The sequence below is a fragment of the Malurus melanocephalus genome, unplaced genomic scaffold (genome assembly GCF_030028575.1).
Source record: "Malurus melanocephalus ecotype Western Australia unplaced genomic scaffold, MMel_1.1 scaffold_165, whole genome shotgun sequence".
In the NCBI taxonomy this organism is placed as follows: Eukaryota; Metazoa; Chordata; class Aves; order Passeriformes; family Maluridae; genus Malurus; species Malurus melanocephalus.
Genome location: NW_026623397.1, coordinates 631,741 through 649,133, shown reverse-complemented (window position 1 = coordinate 649,133; position 17,393 = coordinate 631,741). Strand labels below are relative to the sequence as shown.

At 53.5% G+C, this 17,393-nt stretch overlaps 1 protein-coding gene across 1 annotated transcript; it reads right to left on the bottom strand.

Moving 5' to 3' along the window:
* Window positions 1–6: 6 nt before the first annotated feature.
* IGF2 (insulin like growth factor 2) lies at window positions 7–17,182 on the bottom strand. Its single transcript, XM_057372154.1, has 4 exons — window positions 16,670–17,182; window positions 8,983–9,145; window positions 2,719–2,885; window positions 7–2,259 (listed from the first exon to the last, which is right to left on the bottom strand). The coding sequence occupies exons 1-4, from the start codon at window positions 16,772–16,774 to the stop codon at window positions 2,017–2,019; spliced, it is 678 nt and encodes a 225-aa protein (XP_057228137.1). The 5' UTR covers window positions 16,775–17,182; the 3' UTR covers window positions 7–2,016.
* Between the last annotated feature and the right edge of the window lie 211 nt (window positions 17,183–17,393).

Sequence of the window (17,393 nt, the reverse complement as noted above, 5' to 3'; positions counted from 1 at the left end):
TTTTTTTTTTTTTTTTTTAAACAAAGGCTTCATGGCTCAACATTGCAAGGTAATAACAAACAAAAGGATTATACATTAAAATCCTCCCCCTCTCAAGACTCCCCCTAGCCCTCCCCTCCAAACCACGAAACAGAATACAATTCAAGTAGTCTTTTTTTTTTATGTTTTAAATGTATGGATATATAAGACAAAGCAAGTACAGAAYTGGTTAACAGAGTGTCCCCATTTTATTAGCAAGTGAGAGTATATTAGGGAGATGTAATTGATTCCCCCCCCTTTTACGGTTCCTAGACAGATAATATATATTATTTTAAACCCAACCTATTTTACAGCCCTGTGCCCACCTCTCAAACCCATCCGCTCACCGAGTCCTGAGCCTCAGGCCAGAGACTTTGCCTGTCCCCCCCATCCCGTGCAGCTCCTCCTGCGCGGCCCCGGAGGAGGGCAGGGGGCGCGGGGCAGGGACACCAGGGTCCTGCGAGAAGGACGCAAAGGGCAAGAGAAGGAAAAGGAGATGGCAGGGCGTGGAACTGCTGCTTCTGCAGGGGCTCAGTGTCGAGGGCCGCCCGCCCGCTCGCTGGAGCGTCGTCACTCCAGCAAGGATGGGGAAGAGCGAGATTCCCCGTGGCTCGGGAAGCGAAGCTCTGCCAGGGCGTTCGTGCAGAAGCAGGGCCTTGAGTTCTAACCGGCAACACCTTCACCATTCGAAATAGTTTGTCTCCAGAACAGTTCCCTTTTAGTCTAAGTTGCGGTGGTTTTGTTGTTTGTTTTGTTTTTTTTAAAAAAAAAAAAAAAAAAGGATGCGTGTCGATGTATTTCTGTGTGTGCGTGTATCTGTGTACATGAGTAACAGCCAACTAGCTCATATGGTCATGACCAAGCTATATTTCAGAAGAGAAAAGAAACACATTTATCACACTTTTCCTAAAACGAAAAGCTAAAATTTCAAGTTCAGTATTCGCTATCTTGTCCTTCCCTCCCCACCCTCCCTTGCTATTTCTGGGTTTTTTCCCTTCCAACTTACTTTAGCACCATAACACATTTTAAACATTACAATCCCTCTTCAGATACTACACAAAATGTCCCATAAAAATAGTGCTTTTTTGCCAAAAAAGTTATATAATATATTATATATATAAATCAACTAAATCCGTGGCAAATGTGCAATGCAGACGCCTCCTCCATTTAAAGTGAGCATCAGCTCACTTTTTTCTTTTTTTTTCTTCTTTCCCCTTTCCTTTTCCTKCTCTCTTGCTTTCTCTCTCCCCTTCCTCTCTTTCTCCCGTCATCGGTGATTTCAAAAAGGTGCAAGTCGATTTGGAATCTTGTAATGAAGCACACACACAAAAACGCAGATGGGGGCTCCTCAGAACTTCTTCTCAGGTACGTTTTTCTTTTAAAGGTGCAAAAGAAAGTTATAAAAATAAGAAAAACCAAAAGAAAAAAAAAAACAATAAAGAAGAAAAAAGTGGGGTGGGAATGAGGCAAAAAAAATTTATCCCTCAGTATTTCTCCCCGTTCTATTGTGGTTTTTTTTTTTCTCTTTATTGTCAAGAAAGACACGGAATGGACTCTTCTCGAGAAAAAAAAGATTAAAAAAAGAATTTAACTTCATATCCTTTTTCCCTCTTGCTCTTTCTTTTGTCTTCTGGCATTGGCACCGGGGATGTCACGCAGCACCCGGCAGCAAAAAGTTCAAGTGCCAAACTGTCCCTTTGCAAGTACAGGTTTGGAAACACTGGGGGCGCGGGGTAACGAAACAGGTGTGGGAAACGAAACAACCCTCCCCCCCACCCCAAAAGGAAGATGCCGTGGGAGCGGTGCCGCTCRCCACCGCCGCCGCCATCCCCTCCTTGCTGTGTCAGTTGTTTGGTTGGGGCCGGAGCGGCGTGAGGGTGCCCCGCCGCCCCGCTCCTCGGCTCAGCAGCCCCGGGGACGGAGGGGCTTGGGGGTCGGGAATCACCAGTCCTCCCGCCCTCCCCCAGGAGATCAAAAATCGAGACAGCTGGTCAGAGTTCATTTCTGGGGGCCAGCCGTTTCCGGGGAGGCTCGCGCCGCCGGGGGCCTCTGGCTGGGCAGGGAGATGAGGGGACGGTGCAGCGCCTTGGCTTCCTCGGCCGCCTGCAGCCCCTCCGCCTGCCACCGGTACTGGCGAGCCCGCAGGATGTTGGGCGCATCCCGCTGCGGCCGCTGCGAGCTCTTCTTCTGCCACACGTCGTACTTGGAATACTTGCCATGTGAGGGCTTCTGGAAGCTGTCCTGCAAGGAGAGGGAGAGCAGTGTTAGCCTACACTCAAGCCTGCCCATTCTCCAGATGGGGATTCCCTTCTTGGACCTCCATCCATCCCATGGAAATATTGCCTCATCCCTGGAAGCAGCCACAGGTTGGACAGGGYGCTGAGCAACCCGATCCAGTTGATGCTTATCGCAGGGCGGTTGCACTAGATGACCTTTAAAAGTCACTTCCAACCCAAACCACTCCATGACTCTGTGACCTGGCCCACGGTGACCCTCTGTGACTCTGGCTCCCCACCTTACTAACAGCTGACTTTTGGCAGGCTATTTGGCTAGACTTGCCAGTCGTGGCTGCCTCTCAAAAGCTCTGCAGAAACATCAGACCTTGCAGCTGGGGTTTGTCCTCTCCACCCACGGCCTTCCCATCCTTTCTCTCTCTGTTTTTTTCAGAGGAGGGCCACYGTCCCTGCACAGCCTCCTCACCTTGCTGAGTGCCGGCAGGCCCGCCAGGGAGGTGGCGGAGAGGTCACGCTCCGACTTGACAGACTTGGCGCAGTACGTTTCCAGCAGAGCCAGGTCGCAGCTCCGGAAGCAGCACTCCTCCACGATCCCCCGGTTGATCCGCCGGTTATTTCGTCCCACCGGTCTGCCTGCAACAGCAGAGACCCTGGCATTAGCCACCAACCCAGCCTGGACCCTGTCCCCAACTCCACAGCACCCGTCCCCTTGCAGGCATCCCTCCGCCTGGGATGCAGGGATTGGTGGGTTCCACATCCTCCAAAACCAGCAGCGCTTTTCCCACACCAGCTGACACATGCCCGCAAACCTGCCAAGTCTCACGTTAGGATTTCCCCAGACAAACGCTATTGATGCCAACACGTGCCTCCAGCAGCGGTTTAAAGGCACTTTAAATGATGAGGGTTTATCTCCCTCCTGGATCTCTGGCATGGGTGGCCTTTTTGGGCGCAGCTGAGGCAAGGAAGCTCAAGCCCAGCCTGACCGCCAGCGCTGCGCCGATTACTGCGACCGTCTCCGATGTTGATCCTGGCAAGCGAATTTTATTAGAAAGAAGCAGCACAGCGTTGCGGCTGCCAACCTCTCTCTGCCAGATCAACACTCAGGCAGGTGAAGCGAACCAAGGAGGCTAAATTTTACCAGATGGGACAGCTCTGAGACAGCTGCAGAAAGAATAGAGGCTCCTACAGCCGCCAAGAATAGCTATTAAACTTAATCTTTTAATAAGGGCTCCTCTCCCATTTCTGCCTGCAGAAGGATGCAAAAGTCCATGTCTGGTGCAGCAATGACCAAGTGCATTTCRTGTCATAGCTTAATCATGGCCAAAGCACTCCAGAGGAAAAGCTTACATCAGTTTTACCGTATTTCTTCCCCCTCTTGAAGTAAAAGAGAAGTAAAGTTGAATTTCGGATGCAAAGCACATTTGCTTGGGAATTGTGACTTCCAAAATATAAACTGGCCCAAAACAAAAGGGTGTTCTCCATGCTTTTGCACATAGCATGTTATGCCCTTGTGTGGTTGTAGGATTTGCAGCCAGGTTTCTGCACATTGCCACGAGCACCTCTGCCCAGCACAAGGTGCTCCAAGGGAGGCAAACAGAGGCCAGCACCAGTGGAGATTGCAAACAGRATCCGGTACCACATCCCAGCCAGGAGATTTTGGGCGTGGGACAAACTGAGAGTGAGTGGTGTAAGCACAATGCCCAACACTGCTCACCGTGGCATGCTGAGCCCTCACCTCCCAGCTGACCTGCAGGAACACACACAACTGTCCACACTGGCCCTGTGCATGACCCATGATCCCCACCTCTGGCACTCCTGATGAAGCAGGCACTCAAGTATAAGGCCTCAGTGAGGTTTTAAGGCTGGTTTGCAGGGAGCTGATGGCTTTCCCTGCAGGGTATCCCACCCTGGATGTGCCTCGACACAAAGTGCAAAGCACAGTTCTCTGTGCACACAGTGTAACCCCACATGTGAGGAGCAGCCCCAGATGTGCAATGCAGGCACGGAAAATACCAYGACAGTGCCTGGCTGTTGCTCTGTTAAAATCATTTGTGCCCCCATAGACCAGCAGCCTTCTGATCCATGCTGGTGCATTTCCACCATGCTCAGAGGTCACACAAACAAACACATCACCCGACAGGAACCAGCTTGGGGCCAGCTGCATGTATTYACCATGCATGCAAAGCCCAGTGAGACCCGTGAGAGAGGTGCACTGCCACCAACATTCTGYACTACACACAGCCCCTGTTCAGCTCCTATCAGTGCCCAGCTCGAAGCATGGCAGGCTGCTGAAGCATTAAGCTGCTCCACAAAAGCATCCTGACATGGGCAGAAGGAGCGTTTAGAAGGGAAAGAGAAAAAATTCAAGTCACCCCCTCTTGCTAGCACATCCCCTAAGGGCTACATTCACACTCCCGCTGAACAGAAGGTTGCACAAGTGATGACACACATGGTTTGAGGAGAAGTTGAGGTTTTCAAAGGTTACATAGCTCCTCTCAAAAACAGAAGTTTCCCACTTGCAGTTATGTGTTTGTTTGGAAAGAAGAGGAGAGGAAAAAACAACGAGCAAAGCGGGACCATATTCACCACYGTGCCATCGAGGGCGATTTCTGGTGTGGGTAAATCATGTCAGTGTGCGTTTGCAAATGCCCAAGTGTGGCACTGCCAGGGTGGGCTCCCAGCAGAGACCACCACGGTGGAATGGCATCCTCCTCCCTCCCTGCTGCCCCTGCCCAGCCATCAGGCACACGTGTGGCCCCCAGCCCCGATGTGCTGCCCTTCCTGTCCTGCACAGAGCTGCTGCCAGCCGTTCCTCTTGCTGGCACCGCTGCCAGCTCCACGGCGACTCTCCGATAGGGCACATTTCCCATTACATAATTGTCCGTACGGATCTCGCCAAACACCACAACAATCCTCCGTTACTTCAGGAAAAAGAATAGACAAACAAAACAAACAGGGATTTAATCACAGAAAGTACCTGGAGACAACAGGACATTGCTGGCTAGCAGCAATATTGCTGCAGACCTGGATTGRGAGCAGCGTTTGTTCCGTAACACAATTTACACAGGGACTAAAGGTTGAATCCCCTGGCTTTTGCCCGTGGGTGGGATCTCACTTTACCGCCACTGCCAAACCCAGGGAGGGCTTTGCCGTTCAGTCCCTCGCCCGCAGGGGAGAACTGTGCGGGCAGCAGGCTGCGGCACCACCGGGGCACACGAGCCACTTCCCATCACAGCAACGACCGCTTCCTGCGGAGGAAACACGCTTCCTCCCGGCCCTCAATGAATGGCTGGGTTCCCTTTTCCCCAAAACTGTGCTTCACAAAACCTTCYGCAGCGCTGCCGAGGGGACGAGCCTGGAGATGCAAAGTCCAGTGATGCAAACCCAGTGGTGTGAAACCCTCCAGCTGCCTGGGGTTATTCCTGCCTAGGTACAGATTTTCCTGACAGGGCGTCCCAGAAGCGGCACAAAGCYAAACTTGTTCCTGGGAGAGCCCAGAAGCCACGTACCTGCAGCTCAGCTGTGCCACCGTGCCAGAGCCATGGGGCACAGGAGGATCCCTTCCCTCGCATAAACACCCCATGGCTCCGGGCTCCCCGCTCTCGCCAGGGCCGAACAGATGCTGCGGGGAGGGGTGCGCGGTGCTGGTGCCACCCTGGCTGGGTCCCCTCTCCTCCGGTCAATCAGGCGGTCAGCCGAGTGGAAGGGGACTTTGGGTGTAAACAGTCCCCGTGCCCCTGTCGCAGGAATGTTGGGAGCAACAAGGGGGCCTTTGTGCAGCACCGGGCCCCGTCCCAGTGCCCCCGGCCTGGCCCTCCCCCACCCCGGCACCACACTTTCCCCCCTGCTTTTTCCTAGTATTATTCGGAGGAGCGGCGGGTGCGCAAGAATGTGCCCCGTCAGCACAAGCGGCTGCAAAGAGCTAAATTCTTATCAGCTGTTGGAAAGGAGGAAACAGGAGCTGTTGTTTACAGAGAAATCGGCCGCCTCTCCCCCTGCAGCCCCTTCTCCCTCCCTGCCAGCGCTGCATGACAGCAACTTGAGGGCCGAGGCTTCCTCTCGACCTGCCCCGCTTTTCGCTCCAGGCCAGCCTCAGCATCCCTGCGTGGGCTGTGCCGCTGTCCCTGCGTCGGCAGGAAGCCACCACAGTGACAGCAGCTGCTGGCCAGGCCGAAAGCCTTAAAACCCACAAAGAGGAGGCACCGCTGGCGCGGAGCAAAGCGCGCTCAGTTCCAGCTCTAGCCTGCCCAGGCGGGCCTGGGATACGATGCAGGGTGGGCACCACCATGTCCACCGTGCCCCACAGCTGCCGCAACCCTTCTGCAGCCCCAGCTCGAGGAGGAAGCTCCAGCCTTCTCAGCCCCGAGCATCTGGCAGCCACCATGTCTCCCAGGGCAACATCCGTACACGCCGCCCCTTCCATCGGTGCAAGCAGCACTGGATTTCACAGCCAGCTCCACTAGCAAAGTGAGAGTGCAGAGCATCACAAGTTCCTGAATAACTGCTTCAGCAAAAAAACAATAATAGATTTTCATACCGTTTTTCTTTTCTCTAATATTATCAGTCAGGTGCTTCAACAACCCTCGTTCAGCAAGTGGGGCCCTCGGGTACACACAGGACAAAGCTGCCCAAGTCCTTTACTTCCCATGTGACCGGCTGCTTTAGTACAGGGTGCCCATCAGGTCACAYACCACATGCTGTGAGGCGCTCATGACAAACCCAGGCCCAGTTTTAAGACATAAACCCAGGATTATGTGACATAACTGTGCCCTATTGCATCTATGGGGTGACACCAGTGTGGCCATGAGGGTTTAGGAGGGAAGATGAACATGGACAGAATTAATCAGTTATAAGGCCAACTGATGGAGGTAGAGGGGGAAATGCGGTGTCCAAAACCCTCATCAAGTAAARGCATTGCCCAAACCTCTTCAGCCCTTTACAGCACTGGCTGGTCAGATGCTGAAAGGGTTAAAACATTGGACTGGGGGACCTATGCTTCATCCCCAGCACCTAGGCTCACCTGAAATATTCAAAAAGATGAAACAGGGAGGGGGACAAAAAATTAAAGCAAGAACCCCCTTGCAAGCACCAGACTGGCCACTTGGCACTAAGAGACTTGTCTGCCTTCAAAAGTGTTTTTATTTTGGCCTGGGCAGCTGGGTTATTTGAGGTGAAAAGAGGTCAGTTTGACCTTAAAACAAAAGCCCCATTCCCTTTCATCCCCAGAGAGAGGGAGGAGGGAAGAGAAAGCAGGGAGGAAGACACATGCTCTTCTATAGAAGGAGAGGAAGAGCTGTGAGAGCAGGAGAAGTACTTGCATCCTCGCCATGCCGGTGAGGGAAGGGGGAGATGAAAAGAGGAAAGGCAGCTGACACGCAAACCCTCACGGCTTGGCTCCATCACGGGAAGGAAGTGTGCCCAGAGCAACCCCAAAAGTGCCACCTGCCCACAGCATCCAGAGAGCCATGAGAAGACCCTGCTGCTCAGCCAGGGTGGGGCAGGGTGACCGCTCCCAGAGAGCTGCAAAGCCACCTGCAGCCTGACCACCCGCCCAAAATGACACATCCTGAAAGCCTGAACCCTGCTGTGGCTGCGTGTGGCATCCCTGTGCCTCTCTGCCCAGCCTCAGCAGGCAGCACCAGACAAGTCTGGCAAAGCATCCAGGTTGGAAAGGGACAGCCAGGTTGGAAAAGGACATCCAAAGTCGTTTCCTAACTTTGCCCCTTGTTGCCTGAATAGGCAACCTGGAACAAGAGGGAGGCTGGCTCTCAAATCCACTACTCAAAAAAACCCCACCCTGTTTACTTGAAAGTGRCTTAAATTCCCTTTCCCAGGGCAGAGGCAAGACTGCCAAATGCATGGGACTCTGTGCAGCTGGTATCTCCATCCTCTTCTCCCCCAAACAGCTTTGCATCTTTCCTGTAGTCAGTCACTCTGTGATTCAGTCCTCAGTGCGGAGCAAGGCTCCCAAGCAAAGCAGGGCCCCCAAACACCAAAATGAAGTGAGGCACCTTTGCCCACAAATTACARAGCATCTGTTGCCACCAGTTCACTCCTCATCCTCCCTCTTTCCCAGCTAATCCACTGTACTGCCAGTGGTCCAAGCACCCAAAGCAACCCGGTGGAAAGCTCACTGCAGCCAGCTGGTCTGAAACCATCTRCACACTGCACACAACAGGAATGTCTATTTTCTTGCATTAGCTGCACTGGAAAAGGGTAAAACATCACTCTTCAGCAACAAGTTCATCAGCAGGTAGCTGGGAGGTCACAAAGCTACATCCCAAAGTTTTGGGAGCAGCCTAGAAGGTGCTGCTATACCCAAGCAAAGCCTGCCTGGGAAGGGAAAGCACTCAGCTTCCTGCCTGCTGTCAGAGCGCAAYGCTTAAGCAGTGAAGTTTCAAAACAAACCAGGACCCAAGCTCAGCAGAGTGCTGGCTACAGACATCCTAGTTATGGTAATGACTTGCCCTAATCACTGGTGAACCAGCCTCATATGGTTCCACAGACACATTCGACCTTCCCGAGCATCACACATGGGACCCAGCTTGCCTATGGTACCCAACAGACCCCAGACCCAGTGCCAGGTGGAGTCATGCCACCCTGGATATGTCCRTTGCTTTGCTCCTCTCCCGGCCCGCTGGCCCATACAATGAACTCATGGGAAGCACATGGGAAACCCCTCCTTTCCCTCCCAGCCCCTGCCCGCTGCTGGCAGCTGCCYGGCACTTACTGAAGTAGAAGCCCCTGTCCCCGCAGACGAACTGCAGCGTGTCCACCAGCTCTCCRCCGCAGAGGGTCTCCGCCGTGCCGTAGGCGGCGGCCGAATCCAGGGCRTAGGCCAGGAACGCCAGGAGCAGCAGCAGCATCTGCCTGGCCGCGCACATCCTCTGCACCTGGGGACAGAGGCACAGCGTTTAGCACCGCGGGACAGACCCTCCGTGCCCCCTCCCCGGGCCGTGCCCCCACCCACGGCGCGCAGYGAGTGATGCCCAGACGTGTGGAGGTGCTGCTGGGGTGAGGCCAGCTCCCTGTGCAGCAGCTCCGGGTGGACAAGGTTTGCATTGAAGCAGTTTTTCCATTGGAAAATCCCACTTCAGCCTACCTCTAACGGGCTTTTATTCCCCCTGCTCTTTTGATGGTGTGATTTTTTTATTMCCCCCCCTGCCTTTCAAAAGGGAATTAATTCATATTATTATCAGAAGGTAATTTCATTTTCCTCTTCTGATGACAGCTTTTCATTCCCTGTCTGAAAACATATCCAACAAATAAAGCTTCAACCTGTCCTAGAGCTGCTTTTGAGGAAAGTTGGGAAGAACAGCTTTTGTCCCGGGCAYGTGAGAGAGATGAGACTCAAGCAATCAAGAGGCTGATTGCACAAGCTATGTTTGYTGACAAGAGTTGGGACTGAGAAGATATCCCTCAGGAACAATATGGTCCCATGGGAAACACACCTGAGRCATCACTAGGGAAGGCCAAGGCGGTGTCAAATGGTGAAGAGCATTAAAAAAGAAACTCCMTGGGTATTTCCTAACTAGCCCAAAGACTTTCCCTGACTTGGCTCCAGCAAACAGCTGGGGCAAAACCCATGGATGGTTCAAGGCATTATAGACCCTCAGTGACGAGCTGCACAGTACACATACAACCAAATAACGCTGGGTTTGACCAGAAAGGTAAGCTCAAAAGGAAGAGAAGCATGTCAGAATAGCAAATCTCAAAAAAACCAAATCTCAAGCAGAGCATCTCCTCTGCTTGCTAATATTCAACCAAGCCGCAGGTTTCACATCCAGCTTTCATCACCGTAGCATCTGAGCAACTCGAGAATAATATCAGTTAATGAATATTACCTCACCCCCCCGGGATGCTCGGAGATGGAGCCGAAGCCCAGGATAGATTAAATGACTCGCCCAAGGTCACAGGGGAAGTCTGCAGCGCAGCCAGGAAATTAGCCCAGCTCCCACGAGGCCCCACTACGGTCCTGCTAGCAATAAAGACACCCTTGMTCCCGAATTTTTAGTAGCACATAGCTCCAATTGTCACTGATAGAAATGCATCATGCTTAMAAGTSATGAGCTCTACTGAACAGCAGGAGGACAGGGATCAGCAGCAGGAAAAGCCAAAACAGAGGTTTCAAGGTCTGGGTGGTCTGTGGAGGGCATTCCTCCTGCTTGAGTTTTGGTGCCCATAATATTGCTCAGCCCAGGCTGGCAGAGATCAGCAAGGCTGGCAAAAGAGCTCAGGACAAGACAGACAGCAGCCCTGGGAACAAACTGGTCTCAAATTRGCAGGTGATGGGACCAGAACCAGCTTTTCCAGTAGCCGTGGTCCCTTCAGCACAGTGCAGGGRCTTTGTTCTGTTTTACAGTGGGATGGCACCAGGCTGTGGCCCCATCCTGCCAAGCTGAAGAGTTTTGCCACCAACACTTATCACCTTGATTTTTTTAATCAAGTAGCCAACGGGTGTTTATTGGGCCTCTCCAACATGAGTACAGCATCACCTTCTCTGCTGGGATCCTGCCCCTGGTGCTGCAGCATCAGATCTCCACTGACAGCCGACCAACCACCCTGCTCCCATCCCTTTCTCAGCCCTTTTWTTTTTACATGCAGGTCCTGATTGCTGGTGTCCCCAGGTCTCAGGTTAGTGCCAGCACTCATTGCTGGAATGATGGATTTTTCACCAGCCAGTGCTGCCATCGAAGGCACTGATATGGGACTTCAGGACACCCACATAATCTCCTGTCCCCAGAAAGGTGTATGCTGGCTATCGGCACTAATGAGCAAGCTGCGTGCTGGCCCCCCACAAGCCAGAGCCAGCCCCCACAAGAAGGGGCTGCTTGGTGGYACAGGTGACAAACACCATTTTTCCTCCACATTCAGTCTAAAGAAAGGGGTGAGATGCTCCCAAGCAAGGGGAGAGCCAGATTTTGTCAGCGGGCGATATTTGAAGCTGGGGAGACCTGATACCTTCTGTGGAAAAACACTTGTGCTCCTCGGAAAATACCCGCTCCTGCACAACCCGGCTGCAAGCACAAGGCAGCCCCTGGCAGCCTTCCCTGCCTCCACCACAAGCCCTTTCYGGGTGCCCACACACCCATAACTCCGGCCAGGAAACGCCCCTGGAGCGGCAGAACAGGGAGAGCCCCGGTGCTGTCATCCAGAGCACAGCTACCCTTGTGGAGCTGTGAAATGCGACTGAGCCCACCTTTGCCCACGCAGCAGCCACCAGCCCATCCTCTGCTGTCACCTTGGCGTCTCCCTGCTCCTTCCAGCAGCTGTGTAATGAGAAACCAGGCAGCAAAGCAAAGAGCATCTTTATTTACTACCCAGTGCTGCAGTTTGATGGAGCTGCAACACAACCCTACACCACGAGCCCTACCCTCTCCCTCGGCCCTACTGACTCCGCTGAGGAAATGCCCCCAGAGTTCACACAAAGGCTCCAGAGGCTCCCAGGGTGCCATCAGTGGCTCAACATGTCCTGATAACCTTTCAATTGATCCTTCCCTCCCTCACATGCTTCTGCAGGCAGGGATGAGCAGCACCCATGCAGGAGAGCTTGCACCCACCTTGCCATGGCTGCCAGAGCAGGTGCTGCTCCCCAAAACAGGGTGTCGTGGCATAGCTGGGTACCTGCAGCCCATGACCTGCTGCAAGCACCATGCCAGCCGCACAGGTTGCATGTGGCTTCAGTTATCATGGCCAAATGCTGCTCAGCATGGTGAGTTGAAACCCCATGAATGCCTCCACGACTTTGTTTTCCACTGGAAGCGTGGAACAGCACAGCTTTTGGTTTCCAGTCCAAGCATGAGGACAGGGATTGTCTCCTCAGCTGTGGAACAGGAGCAAATTCACACCAATGGTTGGAAAAACCTTCGTGTTTTATTAGAAAGTTTCTCTTACTTGAAATGGAACAGGARTAAGGCAGCAAGAGGCAAGTGGGCCACTTCCCTAAAGCACAAGGTACTCCTGTYTCTGCTAGGAGAGAGACTACAGCTACCACTGTTCCATCCTTGCCAAAGCAGGTTCAACCAGCCATGCTGGCTGCCGTTCTTCCTCACGTGCCCAGGGAGAGTTTAAAAGCTTTAGGATGCAGTGGGAAGGGCGGCGTGGAACATGACAGATGCTCAATARCCTGAGCACCAGATTCCTCCTGAGGAGGGCTTGGAGCGCACACAGTGTGCAGGAGGGTGATGCAAGAGGGATTTCTTGGTCATACAGGTGAGCTGTACCATCCTGGGAATCACACCTGAAGCTCCTCTCAATAACCCACATCTGGAGCAGCATTATGAGTACAGAACAAGCTCAGACAAGGTATCAGCACACACTGCTGGCCTCTCCTTCCCTGGAGAGGGCCTGCTTTGCCCTCCATCCTTCACGCCCCTCTCCTGCCTTCCCCTGCATCTCCAGCACCCCACAGCAAGYCAGGCTCCACTGGAACCAGCTCAGCCCAAAGCTGCCATATGCAGGATGCTGCTGCTGCTGCCTTGAAACTCCTGTGTATTGCAGCAYACGCTGCTGCACGCATGGCCTGGGACCCTCAAACACCTCTTGCCAGCCCCCAACCAGCAGACGGGTCCAGCAGAGAGGGTCMTCTCTGTTGTGGTGTGGCTGTGGTGTGCTGGGAGCAAGCCCAAGGAAGGTCTGCAGCAGAGTCACCCTCCCACCCGAGACCATTAGAGGATTTTTTCAGGATCTGCTGCTGAATCAGCTGGATCGACACTTTCTGTCCAGCTGCTGGGGAGTCGGGGGCCAAGAGGCCACAATGCACTAAAAGGCCCAGTTGCCAAATCTCAGAGTACAGCTCAGGCATCCCTTGGATCCAGGCTTGTGCTGAGCAAACCAAACCACGATGCCTCTTGGGCAACAAACATCTCCCCAAAAACAGAGACAAAACCTCCTGTCTGACCTAATTTCTTCTTCAGTCTGGCCTTCATTGCAATTTAATATGAGCAGAACAATGTAGGAGGGAATTGACAGATGGCCCAGTCTGTAAAATTTGGATTTGGACAGCAAAAAGAAAAATAACAAAAACCAACTTGCTTCTTTGTGGAGCAGTGCAGCGTTCAAAAGGGAGCACAGCGAAAGAAAAGTAATCAGACCAAACCCAGCAGCACTTGCCAGAGGGGAAAACCCCAGTTTGCACAGCCCAACATACCTCACACTCCACCCCTTCAAAAAATAAATGGGCAGACTGATGTTGTGCTACTCTGAAGACTGGCTGTGAGAGATGCTGAACATCTGCCTCTCTGCATTACTCCTCTCTTTGGACAGCCCCAGGAGAATGGGGAGCTGACCCAGTTTTGAGTGTGGCAATCCCAAAGGAGCAGGATGTGGGTGTGTGCCAACCTCACAAGTGCCAAGTGAATGCCACCCCCGCCCACGGGGCAACCCAACCTCCGGGCCATGACACCCCGAGGGTGCAGGGCACCGGGCCATGACACCCCGAGGGGCCAAGGAGCAAAGGGATGATGGCAGCCAGTGTGAGAGGCAGGTGCCTTGGCAGCTGAAAGCCACCCAGGAGCTGCATCTTGGGCAGAGGCACAGGGATGAGGTGCCCAGCAGCACCTGAAGGCATAGGAGCCTCATGCCGTGCCTCTCTTCATCTGATGGAGAAAGGACATTTCCAGCCACCCACAGATTGGAAGAAGCAAGCTTCAAAACACAAAACTTTTTGACCATTGAGGTCTCAGGCAAATAAAACCAACTCAGGAAGACCAGGGGTTTTGCTGTTTAGCTCAGGCTTGAAAAAAAAATAAAACACCTCCTGATTCTTGGCACCTGGCTCGCATGACATTCATATGGCTGAGGCTGGCAATACTGCTACTATTTTTAGCCCTCACTTTTTKTGTCTTCACTGCTCGTCCCCATCAGCAGCCCACTCCGCAGGTCACCTTTCTGCTTCCCATCCTGTGAGCTCAGAGAGGCACCTGCCTCCTCTGCCTGTGGGACAGGGCAGGGAGGGAAGCGCTGCCTGCACCCCACATCTATATGTGGTGCAAGAGAACTACTGTGCCTGTGGAAAAATCAAGCTGAAAAAGGTGAATGGGGTATTCAGTACCATTTACTCTCCCCACTGGGGAATAAGAGTGTATTGCATAAATTTTGGTATGCAGCCCAGAAACATTTGATTTATTGTATTAAAAAAAAAAAAGGAAATGCAATCTTGCTTAACTCTTCTAAAGACAGCTGGCAGGACCCAGCGATGGGATTTAAGTCCATTTTAGTAGCCTCACTTAACTCCTTTCTTTATTGTTCCTCTCTCCTTTCTGCATTCCCTCCCAAAACCTGGAGTATATCAGGGAAAGTTAACAGCAAGTTAAGCTGTTAAATCAGGAACTGTGGTGACTGGAGTCTACTGGCAAGTGATATTCCCACAACAYGTTGAACTTGCTTTATGTCTTGGCAGAGCGACTTTAACCCCTTCAGAGCCAGGCTGTAATACCAAGGCAGACTTCCTCCCCTGGTGCTCCCCCAACTCTCCTGACCCCTCACACCACCGTGCTGAGGGAGGCCAATATTGCTTTGCCCCGCTAAGACACTCATGAGCTTTTAAAAGCAAAGACAATCCAAAGAAGGATCGGAGAGGTCAGCCCCAGGACACGCTGGGAGAGGGTGGGCCACTTACAGTGCTCGTACGCACTGCTGGAAACACACCAACTCCTCGGTCCCTCTAAAAATAAGACCTCACCTGCTGTGTTTGCTTTATTTAAAAAAAGAAAAGTACAGAAATGCTTTTCTCTGGTGCTCCATGAGGCAAGCTGGGCTCGTGCTGAAACCTATAGGAACCAAGGGGAAGACACGCACTGACAACTCCGGCTTGACTGGTCAAAGCAGCAGCCCTCCAGCCAGGCTGAAAAAAAGATCACCTGTCAGAAAGAGCACTGGGACACACACGCAGACACATTTTGGCTCTCAAATTTCATGCAGCGGTGGGAGGGGACCCGCGGTGTCAAATCTTTTATCCCTTAATGAATTTTCACAGGAGCTGGGATAGCCCCTTTGAAAGGCTGAGTGAACTTGTGTGGGTGTCAACAACACGGAGCAAGATTTACAGCTCTGACCCATTCACCCCCACCAAAATTGTCAAGTTGGGTCCAAAACAGCACAGTGGAACTCAAATCAAAASTGTCAGTCAGTTTTATACCTCCAGATGTCCTTAGCACAAAGTCATCCTTAACAAAACCCCATGACCCAGGCTCTTCAACTCCTCTCTAAATCAAGGCAAGTGGAGGAATAAAAAACCCAACACGCTGAACCCTGCAAAGTAAAAGGAAAAAAAAAAACAAAACCACCCACATACACACACAACCTGACAATAAACAAACCCAAAGAAAAACAGGCCTCGGTCTCCCAAGCACATCCCAGCATTTGGAAGAAAACTACAGACTTTGCATAGGAAGCTTGGGTTAAAAGCAGCGGCTCTCCCGAGGTGTCTGTTTAAAACCACCCACACAAACCTTGTTTTCACACTTGATTGCTCCACACCACCCTAGCGAGACCTGGCGTATCAGCAAGCCTGCTGAAGTACCGCTGGCTGGAGGCGAGGCAGCCACATCTGCTGGTACAGTTACGCTAAATCCGAGTTCCCTCATGTGCCCCAATTCCCCACTGCTCAACAGAGTGCCAAAACCTTTCCAAGTTGTGCTTTTAAAACAATTACTGTAGGGAAAAGCAATTGGGAAGGAACAAGAAGAAAAAAAATTTAAAAATCACAGAAAGGCGAAGGCCAACCATTAACTCTCACTCCATTTTGGCTTCGCTTTCTTGTTTTTCCTCTCTGTTTTTATCCCTCCCGAGACTGAACACACCGCAGTGTTTTGCAGAAGAGAGTTTAATAATCCCCCCGCTCTCCGGAGCGGGAGCACCGCCGGTCCCCTCCCCGCGCGTCCCCGCGCTCCCGCAGCCGCCCCGAGAGAAGGGAACGCCGCGGGCAGCCGGGGGCCGCGCAGCCCTGCGTGACCTCGCATAGCCCCGGCCCGGCCCCCGCACGGCCGCGGCCACCCGCACACGCTGCCGCCCCTCCACCGCTCCCCACGCGGGACCGCGCCGGCTCCGCGCCGCCGCCCGGCCGGCCCCGCCGGCAGCATCCCCGCCGGCAGCATCCCCTCCGCCGGGCGCGGGCGGCGGGAGGGACCCCGGGGATACCCGCGCACCCCACCGCAGCGGGGCCGCCCCGCCGGCAGCGGCTGGGTCGGCGCTAGGGGTCCCTCTAGTGACACGCGTGGGGACGGCGGGCAGCGGGGCCGGCGCGGCTCTGCCCGGCGCGGCTCGGGATGGCTCAGCGGTGCCCGGGGCGGCACGGCTCGGCGTGGCACGGCACGGCTCTGCCCGGCACGGTTCTGCCCGGCACGGTTCTGCACGGCACGGCGCGGGAGATCCCACCGCGCTCTGCCCGCGGAGCGGCAGCGCGGAGCGGCGCTTACCTTGGCACTGCCGCTGCTACTCTCAACTTCTTGCGGCGGCGGCGGGCCGGGGAGGAAGGCGGGCTGCCKGCAGCGCTCATCCGTGTGTGCCCCGGCGCTTGACATGCTGCTCTCCTGCCCTGGCAGCGATCGCGGCTTTGGCTTGCCTTCCCCGCGCCCTGGCACGTTCTCCTCGCCTTGCCTTTTTGGTATACCAAGTCCCTGCTGGATTTTGTCTGAAGGATGTTATTTTGTTACGATTAGGTATTTTGTTATTCTAGAGAAAGAGCGAGCGAGCGCTTTCCTTTCCTTCCTTTTTTCTTTTTCCTTTTTTTTTCTGGGTTGTTTTTCACCCTTTTTTTTTTTCTTCCCTTCTCTTTCTCTCCTCCTGCTTTGGCTGCCCCTTGGGTGGCTCTCTCTTTTGTGCTTACTGAGTGCGTCCCCTTGGTCGGGGCGAAGGGGCTCCCTGCCTCACTCCCCGCTGCTCCCGGCTGGCTGCCCCACGAGCGCGGAGACAAGCCGGGCGCTCCGGCTTTTATACCTTTTATACCTCCCCAATGGGCATGCTCTCCCGGCGAGCACCAGCCCGGCCACGCAGCCAATAATGTTGCAGAGCGGTCTAACCCCCTCTCTTCCCTCCCTCCCTTCCTTTCTTCCCTCCTTCTCCCTCGTAACCCTCCGGAGTCCAGCTCGGGAGGGAAGAGGGGACAGAAAGTTTCTGCCGCACATTTTCTTTGCGTGCTGC